Source organism: Podarcis pityusensis, assembly GCF_964106645.2.
Source record: "Podarcis pityusensis genome assembly, chromosome: 13".
NCBI lineage: Eukaryota > Metazoa > Chordata > Lepidosauria > Squamata > Lacertidae > Podarcis > Podarcis pityusensis.
This window is the reverse complement of record NC_138038.1, coordinates 18,770,999-18,795,199: the sequence shown is the minus strand read 5'-3', so window position 1 is coordinate 18,795,199 and position 24,201 is coordinate 18,770,999. Positions and strand designations below refer to the sequence as shown.

Below are 24,201 nucleotides of genomic sequence, written 5' to 3'. Positions count from 1 at the left end.
AGTAGATAAATAGGTACTGCTCTGACGGGAAGGAAAACGCCGTTTCCGTGTGCTGCTCTGGTTCGCCAGAAGCAGCTTAGTCATGCTGGCCACATGACCTGCAAGCTGTACACCAGCTCCCTCGGCCAATAAAGCGAGATGAGCACCGCAACCCCAGAGTCGGCCACGACTAGACCTAATGGTCAGGGGTCCCTTTACCTTTACTTTACATGATCTGTGTCCACGATTCTATTATTACACACAATCCTGCTTTCAATATTGTTTGGGCCTGCAGAAGTTTTGGGGCAGTCACAGGGCCAGATTTAGGTTTGATGAGGCCCTAAGCTGCTGAAGGTAATGGGGCCCTTTATATGTCCAGCTGTCCTTTGTCAACAACAAATTGTCGCTGTTAGAAATGAGCAAACCAGTGACATTTTAGGGAGCAGACTAGCAGGCAGAGCCCATTTCTTACATCACAGGAGCCTACACAACACAAAACACCGTTGCTGTATGTCGGTTTTATTTTGTTTGTTTTTTATCTTATATTTTGGAAATGTACATCCAGTTTTTCCCCCTGTAAATTTTGTGGGGGCCTAAGCTATAGCTTGTTTAGCTTATACATAAATCCAGCACTGGGCAGTCAAACTGTTTCATCTCCAGTCACTTCCTGTGGAAATCCCACAACTTTTAACACCGCAAACTTTCTAGTTTACTTTTTCTTCCGCTTTTGTTGCCCTATAGCCCCTTCCGGACAGGGATAGCGTCATAGCATTGGGGAAGCATCGCTGGAACAAACCAGAGCAGAATAAACCCACCGCTAATTAGCAGTGATTTCCTGCATTCCAGGGGGTTGGCCTAGACCCCTTCCAGCTTGGCAATTCTGTGATTGTGTAGCGCACTATCCTTGTGTCAGAAATGCGTTGCAGAATACAACCACGGTAAAACATCAGCCTAGAGGGACCCCCACACTGGCCAGCTCATGTCACAAACAGAAGCAGGCTACAGACACCTATGAACAAACCCAACCCTCCTTTTTATAATTTATCAGTACAGTGTCATCTCAGTTCCTGTATATAGACTTCAGGTTTATGTTAGAAGCAGAGAAAGGCCTGGACGACCAAGAGAAGGAATCAAATTGCAAAGTCCCCCAAATCTGCAGAACTGTTGCACAACCAAGTACAGTGGTACCTTCGTTCTCAAACGTCTTGGTTCCCGAACACTGAAAACCCGGAAGTAAGTGTTCTAGAATATGAACGTTTTTCGGAAGCCGAACGTCCGATGCAGCTGTTGGCTATTGTTTCTGGGGCGCCTGCACCAATCAGAAGCTTCGCCTTGGTTTTCGAACATTTCGGAAGTCAAACGGACTTCCGGAACGGATTAAGTTTGGTGCTTTTGTTTTTTGCTATTTATTTTGCGTTTTTGTTTTTGAGGCTTTTTCTGTTAACTTGTTTTTGTGAAAGTGTGGAACCTAGTTCAGCTACTGACTGACTGACTGATTGATTGATTGATTGATTGATTGTATGGCTGCAGAAATGAATAAAAGTCCCCCCCCCATCCAAACAATGACTATCATCAGTGCAGGGAAGAAAAAATAAGAATTGTATTTTTTATCATCTACAATACCATCTTATTTTATAGTAAAGCACATTGATTATTGCTTTCATTTTATGGACCAATGGCCTCGTTAGATAGTAAAATTCATGTTAAATTGCTATTTTAGGGGTTGTTTTTAAAAGTCTGGAACGGATTAATCCATTTTGCATTACTTTCTATGGGAAAGCGCACCTTGGTTTTGGAACGCTTTGGTTTTGGAACGGACTTCCGCAACAGATTAAGTTTGAGAACCAGGGTACCACTGTAGCTGCCCTGTAATTACTGAGAGAGATCCAAGCTCTTCAAGTGGTTTTTGCAGGGAGGTGCGGTGAGCAGCAGGGATCAAAATTCACAGCACACACTTCCAAGCAACAAAGCAGCCTATTAATCATAGGCAAGAAAGTGGCAATTCTTGACACATTCTGGGAGTGCAGATTCTTGTCCAGCCCTTGGCAAGGACTGATCGTTTTATTTCTTTTAATGGCGGAAGATAATATAGTACTAGGGGCGATCTATAACACTTCGCAGTGGGATTTGAAACTGCCTAAGGCAATTCTATATGCACACTTTTTCTTCTGGGGAGCTCGAGAGACCGGCTGTAAGATTTTTTTCGGTGACCTCCTGGGTGGTCTAGCCTCCTTCTGCTGTAAACTCGAAACGTCGGCTTGTTTCTGTTTTCCAGAATGTGATCCTGGAGAGGGATGCTAAGTTGGGAGCAAACACAACGTACATGCTCGCTTCATGGTTCTAACAATGTCATGTCTGCAGCGTTAGAATGATTGGGAAGACATCCGTGCCTTGATTTCCCTTGTTGGTGGCTTGTGAAAAGCAATTCCGTCAGAGATAAGAAGGAAGGAAGGAGAGAGTCCAGGTCTACCTGGGAAAGCAAGGCCAGGTCTTTTCCGAAACTGCTCCTTCTTCAGCCAACTCTTGCAAAGTCTTAGGGAGAGAGCAGACGATCTGGGCTGTGATGATGCCAAGAGATTGGTCCAGGCCTTCTGAGACACTGTGTACAGGGCTACTCTGAGCTTGGAGAAGCAGCTGAGTCCATGTCTTCCAGGCTGTGGTCCTGGGGTGACACCGGCTGCCCACCTTTCACACGTTTCCATTTCATCCTGCGGTTCTGAAACCACACTTTGACCTGTGCGAGAAGAGGGAGAGGATTAAGGTGAGCTTGCATGCATGCAAACACAGCCCTTGCAAATTCACACTTTTCCGAATTTTGCAATGCGGTTCTCTAGCCACATGTCCCCCAAAAAATTTGCACCGGCTAGGGTTGAGTGTGCATAAGACTGCATGTACAGTGGTACCTTGCTTCTTGAATTTAATCGTTCTGGGAGTCCATTCGACTCCCGAAAAGGTTCAAAAACCAAGGCACGGCTTCCGATTGGCTGCAGGAACTTCCTGCACTCAATCGGAAGCCGCGTTCGGACGTCCGGCTTCCAGAAAACGTTCGCAATTCTGGGTCTGCGGTGTTTGGGAGCCAATTTGTTTGGGAGCCAAGCCGTTTGACTACCAAGGTACCACTGTATTAGCGAATATAAATCATGCATCACATTAAGGGAAATTGCTTGCAATAATGTTCGTATTGAGAGAAATCTGGACTGAATAGTTGTTGAATTTACAGTGGTACCTCGGGTTACATACACTTCAGGTTACATACACTTCAGGTTACATACACTTCAGGTTACATACTCTGCTAACCCAGAAATAGTACCTCGGGTTAAGAACTTTGCTTCAGGATGAGAACAGAAATCATGCTCTGGCGGCGCGGCAGCAGCAGGAGGCCCCATTAGCTAAAGTGGTACCTCAGGTTAAGAACAGTTTCAGGTTAAGAACGGACCTCCGGAACGAATTAAGTACTTAACCTGAGGTACCACTGTACACTTGTTTAACTTGCGCCATTTCAACCATACACAGTTGAAGACAGACTGGTTGTAATTGCGCCAATTACAGTCATATCTCCATTTACAAAACCCTCTGGTTCTGTAAACTTCGGGATGCAGGCGCGGCAAACCCAGAAGTATTTTACTGGGTTTCGCCGGGCGTGCATGTGCAGAAGCAGTCTGCGCATGTGCAGAAGTGGTCCTCAGGTTGCGGAAACCTCAGGATCCGACCGGACCTCTGGAACGGATCCCATCTGCAACTGGAGGTACCACTGTAAATGCAAACAAGGCAGAGAGCTTGGAAGCACTGAGGATTCCCTCTCTTCCCCTCACCCACTAGCCTTGGGGGCAGCTCAAAGGCTTTGGGTACATGCCGTTTTTGTGAATATGTGGAACACTGGGAACTGAACCCCCAAGTAAGATGCAAATGTGGAGAACTGAGTTTCAGGCTGGTGAAATGAGAAAAAGAGCAGACCTGAAATTCACAGATTCACCTATTCCCATTTTCAGCTCTGTGATTCTATATAGGAGTGGCCGTCAAGACCATACAACACAGGCCCTGAAAGACCTACATTAGTTCCCAGTACATTTCCAAGCACAATTCAAAGTGTTGGTGCTGATCTTTAAAGCCCTAAACGGCCTCGGACCAGTATACCTGACGGAGCGTCTCCACCCCCACTGAGGTCCAGCACTGAGGGCCTTCTGGCAGTTCCCTCACTGCGAGAAGTAAGGTTGCAGGGAACCAGGCCAAGGGCCTTCTCGGTAGTGGCGCCCACCCTGTGGAACGCCCTCCCATCAGATGTCAAGGACATAAACAACTATCTGACTTTTAGAAGACATCTGAAGGCAGCCCTGTTTAGGGAAGTTTTTAATGTTTGATGTTTTGTCGCTTTTTTATATATTCTGTTGGGAGCCGCCCAGGGTGGATGGGGAAACCCAGCCAGATGAGTGGGGTATAAAGAAGAAGGAGAAGAAGACGAAGGAGGAGAAGGAGGAGGAGGTGTTGTGTTGGGTGAATTCGCCTTGTGATTGTGGGGTTTGTTTTTTGTTTTTGGTAAATGAATCAGTGTACAGTGGTACCTCGGGTTACAGATGCTTCAGGTTACAGATGCTTCAGGTTACAGACTCCGCTAACCCAGAAATAGTACCTCAGGTTAAGAACTTTGCTTCAATATGAGAACAGAAATTGCGTGGCGGCAGCGGAAGGCCCAGTTAGCTAAAGTGGTACCTCAGGTTAAGAACAGTTTCAGGTTAAGAACGGACCTCCGGAACGAATTAAGTTCTTAACCGGAGGTATCACTGTATATGCTATATGATAATTTATGGACCCTAATAGGTATCTAAAGCCATTTGCACATGCAGAATGTAGGCACCCTATATCTAGAACGGACCTCCGGAACGAATTAAGTTCTTAACCCGAGGTAGCAAATGAACATTCACCCAATATTTTCCCTCTCCTTTCCACCATTGTCTCCAGGCATCGTTGTCCAAAGCTGGAGGGGAGGCTGCCCAGCCTCAAGGGGCCGCTGGAGCAGAGGAGCTTCACCTGTCTTTCCGTCAAGTCGAGGTTCACCGCAATCTCGTATCTCCGGAGCCTCGTCAGGTAATTGTGGTGTGCAAATTCCGCCTCCAGCTCCCGCAACTGGTCCTTAGTGAAGGCGGTGCGTTCCTTCCTTGCTTTGGAGCTGCTGACTTCTGCTTTTGTGCTGCTGCTGCTGCTGCCCCCGCCACCTGTGTCCTGGCTTTCTGGAAGAGGGAAAGGACAGAAACATTCCTTGTGGAAGCAAAGTGAGCCCACTAGGGGAAAGAGAGGGACGCAGGTGCCGCTGTGGTCTAAACCACAGAGCCTAGGGCTTGCCGATCGGAAGGTCAGCAGTTCGAATCCCCATGACGGGGTGAGCATCCGTTGTTTGGACCCAGCTCCTGCCCACCTAACAGTTTGAAAAAGTGCAAGTAGATAAATATGTACCGCTCCAGTGGGAAGGTAAACGGCATTTCCATGCACTGCTCTGGTTCGCCAGAAGCAGCTTATTCATGCTGGCCACATGACCTGGAAGCTGTCTGCAGACAAACGCCGGCTCCCTCAGCCTACAGAGCGAGATGAGAGCGCAACCTCAGAGTCGTCCGCAACTGGACCTAATGGTCAGGGGTACCTTTACCTTTTAGGGGAAAGAGAGCTGGCCCAGTTCAAGAACCGCAATACCTGAAGGACCGCCTCTCTCCATATGAACCGACCCAAACCCTACGACCATCACCTGAGGCCCTTCTTCGCATGCCTCCTCCACGAGAGGTCTGAAGGGCGGCAACACAAGAATGGACCTTTTCTGCAGTGGCTCCCCATTTGTGGGATGCTCTCCCCAGAGAGGCTCACCTGGTGCCTTCATTACACATCTTTAGGCACCAGGTGAAAATGTTTCCCTTTGGCCGATTAACCTTCTATGTCATTTTACATGTATTTGTGTGGGGGATATTTGTTGGTTTCTGTTCTTGTTTTTATTATGTATTTTTGTTCTCGTTTTGTATTTTTATGCTGTGATTTTTGGATGAAGGGCAGGATACAGATCCAATAAATACATTATTAAATAACGAAAGAAATGCAAAGATCAAGCAATCCCAGTTCATTGGTAGGGTCTCTAGGTGGAAAACAGGGAGTAGCATGCAGCTAAATTTTACCCAGAGTAGTCCTACTGAATTTAATGGGCATAACTTCCCATCAGCTCCAGCCAGCATGGCCAGTGGCCAGGGATGATGGCACTTATAGTCCAGATACAGGTTCCTCATTCGTGTCTTAGCCAGCATTCACAAATCAAGATGGTTAAAGAACGAGACGAAGGTGGTTTTAGTAATCCACCTTCTCGGTCCCCAAGTATGTGACTCTCGTATGGGGAATTCACTCTGGTATGTTTGGTGATGAGGGGAGGGCCCTCTTTTATGGCTCGATACATTTTCTTCATCATCAGGATCACACACATTCCAAAACCTGTGGAAGATTAGCAGCCAAACCTTATGCTAACTAGCAAGAATGCGTATTCTTGCTAGTTAGCATAAGAAGGGGTTAAATCCACAGAGCTGTATTGCTGATAGGCAGATACTCAGACCATAGAGATGCGATTGCTAGAGAGGGTTCTGTGTGGTGTCATTTCCCCTCTCTCCTGGAGAGGAAGGAGCACAGAGTACTTCCTCTTCCTCTCTCTCACGTACTTCAGTCCCAGGCACTTCCCTACGACTGGTTATGCTGCAAATGTAAGTATTTTGCCTGCATAGTTTTTACTGCTGCCTTTGCTGTGGACCAATGCATCATTATAAAGCAAGCAAATCATATTTTTGAACTTGCTCCCCAGATTGTTGCCTGATTCATTCTCAAGCTTTGTAAGGAGGGGGAAGCCAGCTTGCTTTGTAGCTAGATTCGCTCAAAGGAGGCTTTGCAGCCTAATTCCTAGGCTTCTGGTTTTGCTGCCAAAGACAGGATTTTGAAAGTCTGTTCAACCCAACACACGTGGGTGCTTGGAGGGATAAACTGCAATTCATATATCCTCTTCTACCTTTTCAACCCATCCCACAGAACCAAACCTCAGTGTCCAGAACAGGACCAGTCTCAAACTCAACCACGAGAAAAGCCTGCTAGAGCAAGCCAGTGGTCCATCTAGAGCAGCCTTTCTCAACCTGTGGGTCCCCAGATGTTGTTGGACTACAACTCCCATCACCCCTAGCTAGCAAGGCCAGAGCTCAGGGATGATGGGAGTTGTAGTCCAACAACATCTGGGGACCCACAGGTTGAGAACTGCTGATCTAGAGCCAAGCAGATGCCATGGGGAGACCCAAAAGCAAGTTCAGTGTCAAGCAACGCTCTTGTCTGCAGAACACTCCTCTAACATAATGCAGGTCCTGGGCTGGGATTTCTGCCTAAACCGTCCTCTCAGCCGCAACATTTTTGGGCCTCACAGGGAGCTGCTGGCTGTATTTTCCTGGCCCGCAGTACAGGTCTGGATTAAACGATACGACCGCTCATGCTATCTAGCCTTCAAATCCCCTGAAAATGACTGCATGTGTTTTCTGTCCAGGAGGAAGGGTTGAATTTAGGAAGGAACAAAGAACACTGCCTTATACCAGACCTAATTCATGGATAGTGCCGGGTGTGAGGGAGGCCCCAGCCCTTCCACAGTGACCACCCCACCCCACTGAAGCAAACAGGCTTCCCAACAGTGATGGTGGCCGTGAGCAGCAGCAGCATCAACGAACGTGTCAGATAATCTACCCCCACCCATTCCATTCATTGGAACAGCCCCACAATGCCCACATCCTGCACTGGCCCAGGGCACTGTGGGGACATCAGTCACCTGCCACTGCAAGATTCCTGAGCCACTTCTCATTTGTGAGGGCATATTGGGTTCTGGCTACATTTGGTGTGGGAAATCCATGATTGGATCAAGGATTAATGTTTGGGTCTCCTGATATTCTATTTTAAACCAGGTGTCTGTGCATTGCCAGGAGGCAAGGTCTGAAATGAACTGGAGCAACAGAACCTGAGAAAATAGGTTCCCCTTTCTTCCTGTAGCATTTCTCTGACTTCTTTCCTGCACTCACACACAAAAACCAGCTGCTATTTTTGCTGCTAGAGAAAAATATATTTACCTGCTCGTAGGCCTACTCAGATTTGTTGTCTTAAACCAGTGGTTCTCAAACTTTTTTCCCTCTGGCCCACACTTTCAGAATAAACATTTGCTCACAGCACGCCAGTTTTCTTTTTGGGAAACAAAAAGAAGCAACTCTTAGCATGTGCTGGAACACAACAACTTTATAATATGATCGTGGGACATCCAGAAAGTACAGTGGTACCTCGGGTTAAGAACTTAATTCATTCTGGAGGTCCGTTCTTAACCTGAAACTGTTCTTAACCTGAGGTACCACTTTAGCTAATGGGGCCTCCCACTGCCGCTGAAGCGCGATTTCTGTTCTCATCCTGAAGCAAAGTTCTTAACCTGAGGTACTATTTCTGGGTTAGCGGAGTCTGTAACCTGAAGCGTCTGTAACCCGAGGTACCACTGTATAAAACAACGCAGCCACGTAAGAACACAAATCATTCCCAAAATATAATATTGATGAATTTTCCTGCCACACTTGCCATCCTCTCCTGCCATTGGTGTGGTATGCCACACCCTTTGAGAACCACTGTCTTAAGCTGTTATTTTATTACCACTATGATGTGGTGGTTGTTATTATTTTTAGTTACCTGGTGTTATTCTCCCAGAGTAATGAAAATTCACCTCAAAGAGCTTTTGCTTATTAGGGGAGGGAAGAGTTTGTCCCGTGTTTTTATGATGGCGTGAGGGCAGCAATGCCAGCGGGTCCTGCCAGGGCTCCCCAAGGTTCATGCCAGCCTTTCCCTATAGCACCTATTCTGACTGGCAGCTGCTCTGCAGGGCCTTCACTGGATGCCAGCAGAAGAGATCATGTGTTGTCTGCCCTGAAAGAACCAGGTTCCTTGCCTCCAAGCTAGACATGTGCTTCCTTGTGCATTGTTTCAAAGGTTATGGGGCAAGGTGTGGTTGTCTATGTAGCTAAGACAGATGCTGTCATTCAACAGACCTACACAATTCTGATAGGGTAGCTAATGCATTGCTTGAGCATTTGGCCTGACCTACCTGGCAGAACTTCCAGCTCAGAGAGCATGTTTTCAAGGCATGCTCAAACCTCAGCATCTATCTGTGTGTGTTGAGTACTGTAACTAGAGTTGCCAAGTTGTGGTCTAGGGATGTCTCATATTCCGGTGGGGATGATTCACGAGGCTTTGTAGGATGGTGCAGCTGTTGGTCCTGCTGATGCATTATCCCAGGGATGGGGAAGCTTTGCAGCCCTCCAGATGTTGATGGACTCCATTTCCCATCAGCCCCAGCTAGCATGGCCAATGGTCAGTGAAGACTTGTAGTCCATCAACATCTGGAGGGCTGCAAAGGTTCCTCAGCCATTAGTCGCCTTGCCCACGCTCTTCCTGGGCCTGCTATAGCAAGCAGGAATCTGATTCCATCCCAAAGGAGTCACAGGAAGTAGACAAGGAAGGGGACCAATGGGAAAAGAGGAGAGGGGCAGCCAAAGTTGCATGGTCTCTTGAAAACATGTGACATTTAAAGGACGTTACACACCATCTTTGAGTTGCAACCTGGGAAGCTTATTTGTAATGACTGCAGACTGGAGATAGTCTCACTCTCATCTCCAGAGGGAATCAGGGATGTTTTTATTTTAGATAATCCAAACGCCTGCCTTCCTTTCTTGCTCCTTCGGCTCATAAACCAAACACTGTGCTTTATTATTGTTGTCTTCTAACTAGACTTTGTCTGCAAAAATCTGGAGTTGCGATCATCTCCATGATGTGAAACAACATCTGCAATGGTGGCTATTTCACAGAGGAAGATTCGCCTTTCTAGAACCTTCTAGAAAGGACACCTGAGCATAATCTCAGAGTTACACTTTCCAAGACTCTTGGTGGGAGAGAAGCCATCACATTTGAAATCCATTTCAGAATCGTTTCAGTTTGTTGAGAAGAGGTGCCCGGGCGCTTTAACCCAATATTGCCAACCAGTCCAAAGGCAGAGCAGGGTCACCTTCTCTCACAGGGCAGGGTCACCTTCTCTCACAGGAACCGGCCCACCCCCTGTGGTCCATTGGACACGGCAGGCCGTGCTCTGCTTCCCATTGCCATCCAATTGGCTGGCTGGGCTGCCAGAAAGGGCCCTTTTCTGTAGGGGACCATAGCTGTCAACGTTTCCCTTTTCTTGCGAGGAATCCCATTCGGAATAAGGGAATTTCCCTTTAAAAAGGGAAAACGTTGACAGCTATGTAGGGGACCCACATTGTGGAATTCCCTTTCCCCCAAGAAGCTCATTAGTCTACCTCCTCTTATGACTGGCTTTTAGATGGGCCTGTTGAAATCATGTTGTTCCATGATAGGCCAGGGCTGGGGGAACCTGGAGCCCTCAAGACATTCTTGGACTCCAGCTCCCATCAGCTGCAGTCAGGAATGATGGGAGATGGAGTCCAGCAAAATCTGAAGGACTGCAGGATTCTCTAACGTGGAATTCATTTCAGTGCATTTCCCACCACTTGTTTTGCTTAATCTCTGTTCTATGATGTCTTGTTTCCTTTCATCATCTCCATGATTAATATGCCAGAGAGTTTTTTGTCTACATTCCAAACTGTTTGGAAGGTTTCTGCCCAAAGATGGAAGGAAGATAAAGTACCTACTGGAGAAGAATGGCTGACAAAGATGATGGACTATGCTGAAGTGGCGAAAATGACAGGGAAGATCGAAGATCAAGAAGATAACAAGTTTAATAAAGAATGGGGGGGAAATTTATAAGTTACCGTACTTTTTGCTCTATAAGACTCACTTTTTCCCTCCTAAAAAGTAAGGGGAAATGTGTGTGCGTCTTATGGAGCAAATGCAGGCTGCGCAGCTATCCCAGAAGCCAGAACAGGAAGATCCCTCTTGCTGTTCTGGCTTCTGAGATTCAGAATATTTGTTTTTTTGTTTTCCTCCTCCAAAAACTAGGTGTGTCTTGTGGTCTGGTGCATCTTATAGAGCGAAAAATACGGTGCTTAAAAGAACACTGTGTAAACAATTAAAAACACTGGCAGGATTTTAGAAAACACTTGCACTGTAGCGAGAACTGTGGTGAGAATGGAGTATTAAGAAAATATAGAGACAATTATAAGATGCATTTGGAAAAGAATAACGAGGGGTGGAGGGGAGTCCAGGGATTCAGAGAAGCCTATGTGTTTACGATTATGATTCATTTGTGATGGTAATCATTAAAGGCAAAAATGGATTTATTTATTTTTTATTTTATTTTTGAAAGGAAGGTTCCTGGACCAGATGAAAACAAATCAATAATAGATACTAGAGTGGCCATGTGTCCTACTTCACAGAGAACAGCCCTCTCTTTGAAGGACCATCCAATCGAAGGGCACCTTAAAGATAAAGAACTACAGGAAGGGAAATCAGAGGAATGGGCGTAACTCAGTGGCAGATCACACACCTTGCAAGCAGAAGGCTGCAGGTTCAATCCCTGGTCTCTCCAGGAAAGGCTGGGAGAGACCCCAAGTCTGAAACACTGTATACAGTAATGAGTTAGATGCACCATAGCTGTCAACCTTCCCTTTTTTTGCAGGAAATTCCCTTATTCCAGTGCTGTTTCCCACTGCTTCCTGATGCTATCCCAGATTCTTAGATATCCCGTAGACTGTCCCCGGGACAGGTGAGGCTGCTGATCCCTTATTTTCAAATCTGAAAGTTGACAGCTATGAAAGTATGCAGCAAATTCCTCTGTTGAGGTGGAGCAAGCAGATGGGGCACCTGGTCACTGTCTTCCCTGACAGGGTGAGATGGATTTCTATTCAAATCACAGTGATCATTTCTAAACTTGCATCTCTACATATAAACTAGCAAATGCATGTAAATTATGCAAATCTGTGTCTTTTCGTGGTCCACATTTTTCTGTGATGCATAACTGGACTCACACATAGATATTTATATATTTGGGGGCTGCTTCCTTGGAAATTTTTACGCAGAAGTCGGGTGGCCATCTGTCATGGATGCTTTATCTGAGTTTTCTGCATTGCAGGGGGTTGTACTAGAAGACCCTTGGGGTCCCTTCCAACTATTATTATTATTATTATTATTATTATTACTATATTATTATTATTATTATTATTATTATTATTATTATTATTATACTGCCCTATACCCGGAGGTCTCAGGGTGGTTCACAAAACAGATCACAATATATAAACTCAAAATAAAAACAATAACCCAATAATACCACCCCCCAAGAACCACATTTTAAAAGGGCATAGGATGTAAATTGGATCAACCAAAGGCCTGGTTAAAAAGGAATGTTTTTGCCTGGTGCCTAAAGGTGTGTAATGAAGGCGCCAGGTGAACTTCCCTGGGGAGAGCATTCCACAGACGAGGAGCCACTGCAGAGAAGGCCCCGTTCTCGTGTTGCCACCCTCCGTACCTCTCGAAGAAGAGCCTTCTTCACACGAAGGAGGGCCTCAGAAGGTGACCTCAGGATCCGGGTAGGTTCATATGGAAAGAGACGGTTCTTGAGTTATTGCGGTCCTGAGCCATTTAAGGTTTCATAGGTCAAAACCAGCACTTTGAATTGGGCCCGGAAACTAATGGGGAGCCGGTGCAGTCGGACCAGGACTGGTGTAATATGCTCAAACCGTCTTGCTCTGGTGAGCAACCTGGCCTCTGAATTCTGCACCAGCTGAAGTTTCCGAACCAACTTCAGAGGCAGCCCTACGTATAACACATTGCAGTAATCTAACCTTGAGGTTACCAGAGCACAGACAATAGTAGTTAGGCTATCCCTGTCCAGATAGGCAGATCCTGAAGCTGAGGCTCCAATACTTTGGCCACCTCATGAGAAGAGAAGACTCCCTGGAAAAGACCCTGATGTGGGGAAAGATGGAGGGCACAAGGAGAAGGGGACGACAGAGGATGAGGTGGTTGGACAGCGTTCTCGAAGCTATCAACATGAGTTTGACCAGCCTGCAGGAGGCAGTGGAAGACAGGAGTGCCTGGCGTGCTCTGGTCCATGGGGTCACGAAGAGTCGGACACGACTAAGCAAACAAACAAAGTCCAGATAGGGGAATAGCTGGGCCACCAGCCAAAGGCACTCCAGGCCACCTGAGCCTTGAGCAACAGCAAAGGATCCAGGAGTAGCCCCAAGCTACGAACCTGCTCCTTCAGAGGAATCGTAACTCTACCAGTCTAGGATTCTTAAACGCCACCTTACCTGCGCTCCCTTTTTTCCTTCTGGATGTCTTCTTTTCCGTTTCGCTCACCACGTTCCCTGCCAGGACGTAGTCTTCGCTCGTGCCAATGGCGGCATCCACCACATTTGGGCCGCTGCCCTCTGGCTCTCCGGAGACCAAAGCCAGCTCGGCCGCCAGACGTCGCCTGCCCTCTGCGGCTGCAAAATGCCACGCGGGGTGCTGGAAGGAAGAGTGGTGCTCGTCGAAAGCTCGCTCGTCGCGGGGAAGGCTCTGGGGGGCTGCAGCCAGGCAGGAGTTGGAGAAGTCCGAGTAGATGCCAAAGTCCGGTTTGTGGTGGAACGAAAAGGGGGCTTGTGGGTAATGGTGTGGCCCAGTGGTCCCTCCACCCTCGGCATGCTGGTTTCGCAGGCAACCCCAGAGCGCATTGGTAGGGTGAGAGCTTCTCATGCAGCTACTGGCAGCAGGTGGATCCATCTAGGAGTGCCTTGTTTCTTAAGATGCTTTTCAAACGCAGTTGCAAAGGGAGCCCGATGGTCTAACTTTCTGCTCAGGAAACGAAACCGGTCCTCTGCAGCTAGACAGCTCTCCAGCCTGCCACAGTGGCTTTGCCGGTGAGGGGGAACCCTGCAGAATTCTCCATAGCTTCCACAGGAGAAACTTCACATCTGTTGCATTTGAAGCCCGAAGCTTCCTTGCTGTGAAGTGCTGAAGCCCAGAAAACACTTTTTAAATACTTTGCTGGGGTGTGAGTGACAAGCTTAGGAAGGGAAATGTGAGAGAGGAGCGAGGGGGAGGGCTTAACCTGCATGAACAACCCCTCCATCCCAAGCCAAGCATGCAAGCTATTAATCACCCGAAACCTTAGAGGCGCATCTAATGGGAACTGCAGATGGAGACTTTTAAAGAAACATTGTCTGCACTTTTTTTTTGTAGAGGGGGCGGGAGAGAAATGTACACACGCACACAAAAGGAGGGTTTAATGTTTCCTTCTCACACACTGGAGTTATTTTTATTGCCCTGGTAAAGAAAACCCTTCGTCTTCCATTTTCAGAAAAGGACCCACGAGCCAGTCCAAAGGGGGACAAGATAAGAAGGAGAAGTCAGGTAAAGAGGGGAGATATTTAAAAATCTGAGGCGTGACCTAAAAGTTTGAAAGCTTATGCAGAGAGTGAGGCGCAAAGACTTCAGGAGCGGTCTAAGCAAAGCTGCAGAATGGAAACCCTGAGTTGCTTCGTGAATTTAATTGCTACATGGAGGGTTAGGCTAACAAGGACTGCTAGCCGTGATGGCTCCGGCTGAGTATGAAGCACTTGTTTTCCTTCAAAGAATTCTGGGCACCGTAGTTTACCTCCAATAGAGTCACAATGCCCAGCAACCCTTAAGAAACTACAGTACCCAGAATTCTTTGAGGGCAGAAATGTGTTTCAAATTCCCTTTAAAGGTAATGTGTCTGCACAGTCTATATACTTGCCAAAAGGGATGCGGGTGGCGCTGTGGTCTAAACCACTGAGCCTCTTGGGCTTGCCGATCAGAAGGTCGGTGGTTCGAATCCCCATGATGAAGTGAGCTCCTGTTGCTCTGTCCCAGCTCCTGCCAACCTAGCAGTTCAAAAGCACGCCAGTGCAAGTAGACAAATAGGTACCACTGTGGCGGGAAGGTAAATGGTGTTTCCGTGAGCTCTGGCTTCCCTCACGGTGTTCTGTTGTGCCAGTAGCGGTTTAGTCCTGCTGGCCACATGACCCGGAAAGCTGTCTGTGGACAAACGCTGGCTTCCTTGGCCTGAAAGTGAGATGAGTGCTGCAACCCCAGAGTCGCCTTTGACTGGACTTAACCATCCAGGGGTCCTTGACCTTTATCTCTTATGTACTTGATTCTTCTGTCAAAGGCTGTATGCCTCTGAATACTTACAGGTGAGTGGGTGTCCCCCAAAGCCTCCAACATTCCTCCGATGAAAATAGGGACGTCCTATTCAAGAACAAGAAGAAAAAGAAGAAGAAGAAGTAGATCATTTATAACACGCCCATCTGACAGGGTTGCCCCAGCCACTCTCGGCAGCTTCCAACATACATATAAAAACATTAAACATTAAAAAGCTTCCCTATACAGGGCTGCCTCCAGATGTCCTCTATAGGTTGTCTAGTTACTTATCTCCTTGGCTCAAGGGATTGTATGACTCTATACCCTCCAACACTTCTCCAATGAAAAGAGGGACATCCTAAGGTAAAGCGGGTCATTCTGGGATCAAATCAGAAACCGGGACGGCTTCTGTAAATCCCTGGAAAATAGGGACACTTGGAGGGTCTGTGACAGTCACAGGACTATTTTTATATATATGCTTAACTTTCCTTTCTGGTTATTTTACAAAGGCATTTTAAATTCAGTGGATGTTTCTGTACTGGATAACTGCTTTATTGAATCCTTTGTCATACCATTACCCAAACCAGAAGCATTCATTAAAGCATCCATAAACCCTTGAACTCATATTCTTTCGCGAAGAGCCCTGAGTTGAATTCATAAGCCTGGAAGTAAAATTCTAGACATCATATTGCGGCTTTGTTCAAATGAATGCGGGATATACTTGGATCGAGGGCTCAGTCCCCCAGCGTTTGCCAGCAGTGCTACAGTTTGGCCTTACAAAATCTAATGTAATCATACAAAGAAAAGAGCTTCTGATAGGGTAGTCCCTTATGCATCACCCAACAAGAGGACAAAATGGGACTGAGATTTGCATGTAACTTTCATATGCTACCTTAAATAGGTGCAAATTTAGATATACCGTATTTTTCTCTGTATAAGATGCCCCCGTGTATAAGACGGCCCCTATTTTTTTGAACCCAAATTTAAGAAATCAATATTTTAAACATCAAATGGAACAACATTGAGCTTTTTGTAGGGAGGTCGCCCAAAGTTGTTGAACTTTTTTGAGGGAAGTTGGCCAAAGTTCAAAGTTGCTGAGATTTTTTTCCTGGATGTCACCATATTTCAAGAACCTGAGACCCGAAACCGAACCCCTGTGGATTCACCATCCGTATGTAAGACAACCCCCAATTTTTGACTATGAAAAAACATCATCTTATACACATCTTATACATCAACCCCTACAATGCAGGAATCCTGCCCACAGGTGTTCTTGGGTGGGCTCAATCCACCAACCTTCTGGTTACGCACTGAGCCATTGTGCCACCCTAGCTCCTGAGCATGCACAGAGTACAATACTTCATATGAGCTTCTAGGTACATTTGAGACGCAACATCTCACTTTCTGGAAACTGAATATTGTGCAAATCACTTGCAGATTAAGGTTGACCGCTAGCCAATATTTCATGAGCCTGAGCTATAAAACTATGTCCCGTCAGATGCTAACTGTACTGGGGAAATGTTGTTTCCATCTAGGGACTGGGGAGAAATTTGATTCATTTCACATTTCAAGGCAAACCTACATAATTCACACTTTCTAAAACCAGTATGCAAACACTGAAACACAGATATCCATTGAAATTCACTTCTCCAAATTTTTCAGTCCGATTCTCCACCCAAGCAATGTGTATGAAAATGCATTTGCGGGAGGTAAAGCTTGCATAATGATGTGTGTCATTGCTGAAAATAATATAGAGAAGTATTTTTTAAACTGCTTGTCTTCATCCCAAAGCCAGTAACATCCAATTTAAATGTAGCTCTAGCTCCTGTCCCTGCTTGGTTAGCCTGTTTTTTTGTTGTTTTTTTTAAATCAGAATTTAGCAACCCTCCCTACAAGTGTTATTTGAATGAACTCTTTTCATATCCCTTTGGAGAGAAAATTCTCAAAACTGGGAGGGCAGGGGAAGGACTGATCCTGCAAGAGCAATCAAACAGCAATACCCCTATTCCTACCCAAGTAAAATCACAGAGGCAGCAAGCAGAGGACGACGACTCTTCCTTGATTCTTCCATTGACCGCTGACTTCTCTGCCTTCCGCAATATTCAATCTGCAGCGTCAAAGTTGTACAGTGGTACCTTGGGTTAAGTACTTTTTATTTGGAGGTCTGGAGATCCATTCTGGAGGTCCGTTCTTAACCTGAAACTGTTCTTAACCTGAAGCACCACTTCAGCGAATGGGACCTCCCGCTGCCGCTGTGCTGCCGGAGCACGATTTCTGTTCTCATCCTGAAGCAAAGTTCTTAACCTGAGATATTATTTCTGGATTAGCGGAGTCTGTAACCTGAAGCGTATGTAACTCGAGGTACCAAGCTGAGCCCTCTTTGGCTGAACCTGAAAATAAAAAAATAATAAATAAATAAACCTCACACAACCTGTTTTCCTTCTCTGTCGGGATTCTCACGCCAAATGGCTCCCACTGGCAAGACATCGATAGTTGATTTATGAGGTCATGTCTGTTTTTGTAAACACGGGCTTAGAAGAGGAGGTTGGGGCGAGGAGAGCCCTAGGGCAATCCAAGAAGTGGAGTCAAGAACAAGGGAAGAATGATAGAATCTCACAGAATTGCAGAGTTGGAACGGACCACGATGGTCATCTAGTCCAAATGCAAGAATCTTTCGCCCAAAACGGGGCTCAAACCCACGACCCTGAGATCAGTACAGTGGTATCTCAGGTTACATACGCTTCAGGTTACAGACTCCGCTAACCCAGAAATATTACCTCACGTTAAGAACTTTGCTTCAGGATAAGAACAGAAATTGGGCGGCGGCGGCGCAGCGGCAGCAGAAGGCCCCATTAGCTAAAGTGGTGCTTCAGGTTAAGAACAGTTTCAGGTTAAGAACAGACCTCCGGAACGAATTAAGTACTTAACCCGAGGTACCACTGTAGTCTCATGCTCTGCCGACTGAGGTGCCCTGAATTATCCGCTCTTGCTAGCCATCCAAACGAGATTAATGGATCTGAAAGGAACCAGGAGCTCATCGTCTGACCTCTGCCCCTGGGAAGGATATTTGACGTTAGTCACCTCTTCCCTGACCAGCAAAATCCAGCCCTTAATAAGCTTGCCCACTGACCAGCAAAACACACCTCCCAAGACTTTGTCAATATCCTTGCATCGGGCAGGGATCTAGACAAGACGATCTCCAAGGCCTTGGTGTGCAGAAATTAGGAGAATAAGCTTCTCCATGGCCCGGGTTGCACACACAAAAAGGCTAACTGATTGTAGGGACCGAGATTACAAAGCAGGAAATATTTTTTATGTATGCGACGACAGCCGCACAGATGCTACTTGCCCAGAGATGGAAAGAAGACAAGGTCCCTACCAGAGAGGAATGGAAAACCAAGCTGTTGGACTACGCCGAAATGGCAAAACTGACCGGAAAGCTCATGAACCAAGAAGGCCAAAACTTTAATAAAGAATGGGGGAAATTTATAATTTACCTGGGAGACCACTGTAAGCAGACGGAAACATTAGGAGGATTGCAATAACGCTTGTAACGTAGCAAATATTATGGACAAAATGGAGAGGCATAAAATATGGATTACTAAATAATATGCAGTTGAAAAAGTTGACAATAGGACCCATGGAGGGGAAGGTGGGAAGCCCTGAGATTCAGAGAAATCTCTAAATACGGACTTTTTTTGTATTGTTATAATTCTATACAGTACTTGTAAAATCAAATAACAATTATTTTGTTTTTTTTAAAAAGGGCTAACTGAGCCCTATGGCACCCCAGCTCCTCGGATGTTGCATACACACAGGGTTGGATTTAGGTTTGATGAGGCCCTAAGCTACTGAAGGTAATGTTGTTGTTGCTGTTTAGTCGTTTAGTCGTGTCCGACTCTTCGTGACCCCATGGACCAGAGCACGCCAGGCACTCCTCTCTTCCACTGCCTCCCGCAGTTTAGTCAAACTCATGCTGGTAGCTTCGAGAACACTATCCAGCCATCTCGTCCTCTGTCGTCCCCTTCTCCTTGTGCCCTCAATCTTTCCCAACATCAGGGTCTTTTCCAGGGAGTCTTCTCTTCTCATGAGGTGGCCAAAATATTGGAGCCTCAGCTTCAGGATCTGTCCTTCCAGTGAGCACTCAGGGCTGATTTCCTTCAGAATGGATACGTTTGATCTTCTTGCAGTCCATGGGACTCTCAAGAGTCTCCTCCAGCACCATAATTCAAAAGCATCAATTCTTCGGTGATCAGCCTTCTTTATGGTCCAGCTCTCACTTCCATACATCACTACTGGGAAAACCATGGCTTTAACTATACGGACCTTTGTTGGTAAGGTGATGTCTCTGCTTTTTAAGATGCTGTCTAGGTTTGCCATCGCCTTTCTCCCAAGGAGCAGGCGTCTTTTAATTTCGTGACTGCTGTCACTGAAGGTAATAAGGCCCTTTATATGTCCAGCTGTCCTTTGTCAACAACAAATTGTCACTCTTTTGGTGTTGAATATATGCTATATGGTAATTTATGGACCTAATAGGTATCTAAAGCTATTTGCGCATAACAAATAGGAGCCTACACAACACAAAACACAGCTGATGTATGTAGGTTTTATCTTATTTGTTTTTTATCTTATATTTTGGAAATGTACATCCAGGTGTTTTTTTCCTTTAATTTTTTTGTGGGCCTCCAAGAGAGTGGGGCCCTAAGCTATAGCTTGTTTAGCTTATACAGTGGTACCTCGGGTTAAGTACTTAATTCGTTCCGGAGATTCGTTCTTAAGCTGAAACTGTTCTTAACCTGAAGCACCACTTTAGCTAATGGGGTCTCCCGCTGCTGCCGCACCACCGCCACGCAATTTCTGTTCTTCATCCTGAAGCAAAGTTCTTAACCTGAAGCACTATTTCTGGGTTAGAGGAGTCTGTAAGCTGAAGCGTATGTAACCCGAGGTACCACTGTACGTAAATACGGCACTGCACACACAGCTTCAGAACATTGCTTAACATCAGGACATCACCCCCTCGATCATCTTGCGAAGATGGCACCCCTGGCCTGAGAGGTTTTTCAGGACGTCCCTCTTTTCATCAGAGAAATGTTGGAGGGGATGTGTTTTCCCTGCTTCTTTCCCTGGGAAAACTCACTGTTTACCCCTGATTCAGAGCAAACGCCATTCCACAGAAAACACAAACACACATGTCCTCTGCCGCCCTATGCTTCTCTTTAGGGCTACACAGGGCAGTTCACATTCTTCAGTAATGGGAACCCGTGACCCCTTCCGGCCGTGACCCCTTCCACAGCTGCTGTTGTCAGGCATCTCCTCTGCAGGGGGGCAGCGCTTTTCTCTGGGGGGTGGGTGGGGGGCAGGAGGGAGAAACGGCCTCCCCCTCTCCTCCTTACTCGCGCAAAGCAATTTGTCATTAAGAGATAGACACCTTTAACCTCAGAAAAGTCACCATCTCCCACATTCATGGCAGGACAGCTGGAAGACGTTCTTCTGGTCAAGCGTGAATGCCAGATCCTGGCTTTGTGATCCTTGTGTGTTTGTGTGTGACAAAGCTTGCCCTTTAAGGTTTGTTTTGCTTTTCTGTTAGTAGGCAAAGCTCACAGCAAGGGGAAGAGGAATGCCCCTTGGTGGTTTCTTTCCAGGGCTCAGTTGGTAGAGCACCTGCTTTGGGTGTCGAAGCCCCTTGGCTCCATTCCAGGCAGGGCTGAGAGGGTCCCCTGTATGAAAACTCAGAGAGATGCTGCCAATCAGTGTAGACAGTACTGAGCTTGATGGACCAATGGTCTAACTCACGGGTAGGCAAACTAAGGCCCGGGGACCGAATCTTGCCCAATCGCCTTCTCAATCCGGCCCGCAGACGGTCCAGGAATCAGCGTGTTTTTTACATGTGTCCTTTTAAAATGCATTTCTGAGTTATTTGTGGGGTATAGGAATTCGTTCATTTTCCCCCTTCAAAATATAGTCTGGCCCCCCACAAGGTCTGAGGGACAGTGGACCGGCCCTCTGCTGAAAAAGTTTGCTGACCCCTGGCTAACTCAGTATATCACAGCTCCCTGTGTCCCCGCCACTTGTTAGCATTTCTCAGTATCACACACACACACACACACACACACACACACACACACAGTGGTACCTCGGGTTACATACGCTTCAGGTTACAGACTCCGCTAACCCAGAAATAGTGATTCAGGTTAAGAACTTTGCTTCAGGATGAGAACAGAAATCGTGCAGCGGCGCAGCAGCAGCAGGGGGCTCCATTAGCTAAAGTGGTGCTTCAGGTTAAGAACAGTTTCAGGTTAAGTACGGACCTCCAGAACGAATTAAGTACTTAATCTGAGGTACCACTGTATATATATATATATATAATTTTTATTAAATTTTCTGTTTTACAATTTAAAGCACTCATTTTTACACCCTTAAGATATCAATAACTTCCCTTCTTCTCTTTCCATGGTTCATTTTACGTAACATAAATCCCTGCATATTTTACATAAACTAAACCATTCAGTACTCTATTATTACACCCATCGGAACTTATTTACACTGCCGAATTTATCTTCATGCTGCCAGTGTTTTCCGCTGTAAGCAGCATTTCTCAGTATCAATACTTCAGCATTTACAGAGTGCTTTCAAATGTTCCAAGTGCTTCCTGGGCATTACAGCCGTACCTTGGTTTTCAAACAGCCTAGTTCTCAAACGTTTCGGCTCCCAAACGATCAAAACCTAGAAGTGACTGTTCCAGTTTTCGAACGTTCTTTTGGAAGCTGAACATCCGACGGGGCTTCCGATTGGCTGCAGGAGCTTCCTGCGGCCAGTCAGAAGCTGCGCTTTGGTTTTCAAATGTTTTGGAAACTGAACGGACTTCCGGAATGGATTCCATTCGACTTTGAAAGGTACAACTGTATCTTGATTCAACCCTCACAGCAACTCTGCAAGGTAGGTCAATAGCATCATCCCCATTTGACAGATGGGGTGGCACTGAAAATGAGAATGTCCTGTTTAAGGTGACTGAGTGAGTTTATAAAAGGCTGTTTTTCAGATTCTGGGAGATCCTGAATGTTCATTCTTCCCCCCAGCATGTTCAGCACTCCAGAATCCCACACTTTCTTAGGAAAGAATAACGCTCCATTTCCCAAGCCCATCCACAACCGGATCCTCTCCTGCTTTCCCTTCCAACCCCAGGCTGATCTCTTTGGCTCTTGTTAAGTTTTCTGACATCATATTTCTATATTGCTAATTTTATGGCAGTGCGTCTTATCGCACAGGATTACTGCTTCCGACGCTGATGAAATGTGCTTGGGTTTATAATTGCCTTTCTCTCTCCACTCCTTCCACCCCCCAAAGTCACAGGAAACATGGAAATACAGTTTAGGTTCATGAGAGGGTCCTCTTCGCCGGAGAACAGAGAGCAAAGAAACAAGGATATCTCCAGGAATCCTTTTTTTATTGTGCATTTGTGATGATTTGTGCTCAGGATGCTATTGGGGCAGTCACATGCAAATAATAATAATAATAATAATAATTTATTTATACCCCACCCATCTGGCTGGGTTTCCCCAGCCACTCTGGGCGGCTCCCAACAGAATATTAAAAACATAATAAAACATCAAACATTAAAAACTTCCCTAAACAGGGCTGCCTTCAGATGTCTTCTAAAAGCCAGATAGTTGTTTATTTCCTTGACATCTGGTGGGAGGGCGTTCCACAGGGCGGGCGCCACCACCGAGAAGGCCCTTTGCCTGGTTCCCTGTAACCTCACTTCTTGCAGGGAGGGAACCGCCAGAAGGCCCTTGGAGCTGGACCTCAATGTCCATGATGGGGGTGGAGACGCTCCTTCAGGTATACTGTTTGTACCTGCAAAAGGTTTTGGGGTAGACATTCTGCTTCATTTCCAATCTGCCCTTGTCCCCTAGCTTCCTCTGTTTTAAAGGTATTGAATGGCGGTCTGCCATGGATGCCTTAGTTGAGATTCCTGCAAGAGGACACTCCTTTATAAAGGAGGACACTCCTTATTTTTCTGTTTGAAGGGCTGTCCAGTCCCAAATTGGTTTAAATACAGTGGTACCTCAGATCGCATGCCCTTCAGGTTACATACGCTTCAGGTTACATACGCTTCAGATTACAGACTCCACTAACCCAGAAATAATACCTCGGGTTAAGAACTTTGCTTCAGGATGAGAACAGAAACCGTGCTCTGGCGGCGCAGCAGCAGCGGGAGGCCCTATTAGCTAAAGTGGTGCTTCAGGTTAAGAACAGTTTCAGGTTAAGAACGGACCTCGGAACGAATTAAGTACTTAACTCGAGGTACCACTGTATAAGAAACTACAATGGAGAGAGCAGGAGCTCAGAAGTTGCCCACCAGCAGTTTGAAGCACCAGGTCTGCAAGCTGAGCACTTGAGTCCACTGGCGTCTTCCCCACTATGATGGAATGCATTATATTTCTGTTTAAATAATGGTGATATTTACAAGTGTGCAGACCTTCCAAGTGTCCCTATTTTCCAGGGATAGTCCTGGATTTACAGAAGCCATCCCAGTTTCTGAACGTCCCACTTTTCCTTAAGATATCCCTATTTTCATTGGCGAAATGTTGGAAGGTATGGAGTCAAGGAGATAAGTAACTATACAACCTTTAGAAGACATCTGAAGGCAGTCCTGTATAGGGAAGCTTTTTAATGTTTAGTGTTTTATTCTGTTTTTATATATGTTGGAAGCTGCCCAGAGTGGCTGGGGCAACCCAGTCAGATGGACAAGGTATTATTATTATTATTATTATTATTATTATTATTATTAAAATATTTTCATCAGAGAAATATTGGAGGGTATGAAGTGCGTCTATACATATACATGCAAATCGCTATCTTCTTTTCATGATGATTACGCAAAGTGGCTTGTGTGCAAAGTTTAAAAAGTAAAATGCAGATACAATCAATCCAACATTCATACGATGCAGCCAAGATAGGCATCCCTAGGATTTTGGTACCCTAGACAGTTGCCTGGTTTGCCACTCCTGGTCATGAGACATACCAAGGGCACTTCCAAACTTCCTTTTCCTTGCACATCCATGATAATCTGTTTAGTGGTTTAGACCACAGCGCCACCAGCAT

General features: G+C 46.1%; 1 protein-coding gene across 1 annotated transcript; it reads right to left on the bottom strand.

The window, feature by feature from the left end:
* Positions 1–259: 259 nt before the first annotated feature.
* Positions 260–13,997, bottom strand: MEOX1 (mesenchyme homeobox 1). The gene is made up of 3 exons (XM_080979511.1): positions 13,260–13,997; positions 5,005–5,204; positions 260–2,713 (listed from the first exon to the last, which is right to left on the bottom strand). The coding sequence occupies exons 1-3, from the start codon at positions 13,711–13,713 to the stop codon at positions 2,591–2,593; spliced, it is 777 nt and encodes a 258-aa protein (XP_080835637.1). The 5' UTR covers positions 13,714–13,997; the 3' UTR covers positions 260–2,590.
* Positions 13,998–24,201: the final 10,204 nt, after the last annotated feature.

What these genes read in the sequence shown, in the direction of transcription:
- MEOX1 (XM_080979511.1), bottom strand. Translation starts at nt 13,713, where the DNA reads ATGGATCCACCTGCTGCCAGTAGCTGCATGAGAAGCTCTCACCCTACC. An exon ending in AAGGAAAAAAGGGAGCGCAG is followed by an intron (nt 5,205 to 13,259) that starts GTAAGGTGGCGT and finishes TCCCTCTTCCAG; the next exon opens with AAAGCCAGGACACAGGTGGC. An exon ending in TCGACTTGACGGAAAGACAG is followed by an intron (nt 2,714 to 5,004) that starts GTGAAGCTCCTC and finishes CTTCTCGCACAG; the next exon opens with GTCAAAGTGTGGTTTCAGAA.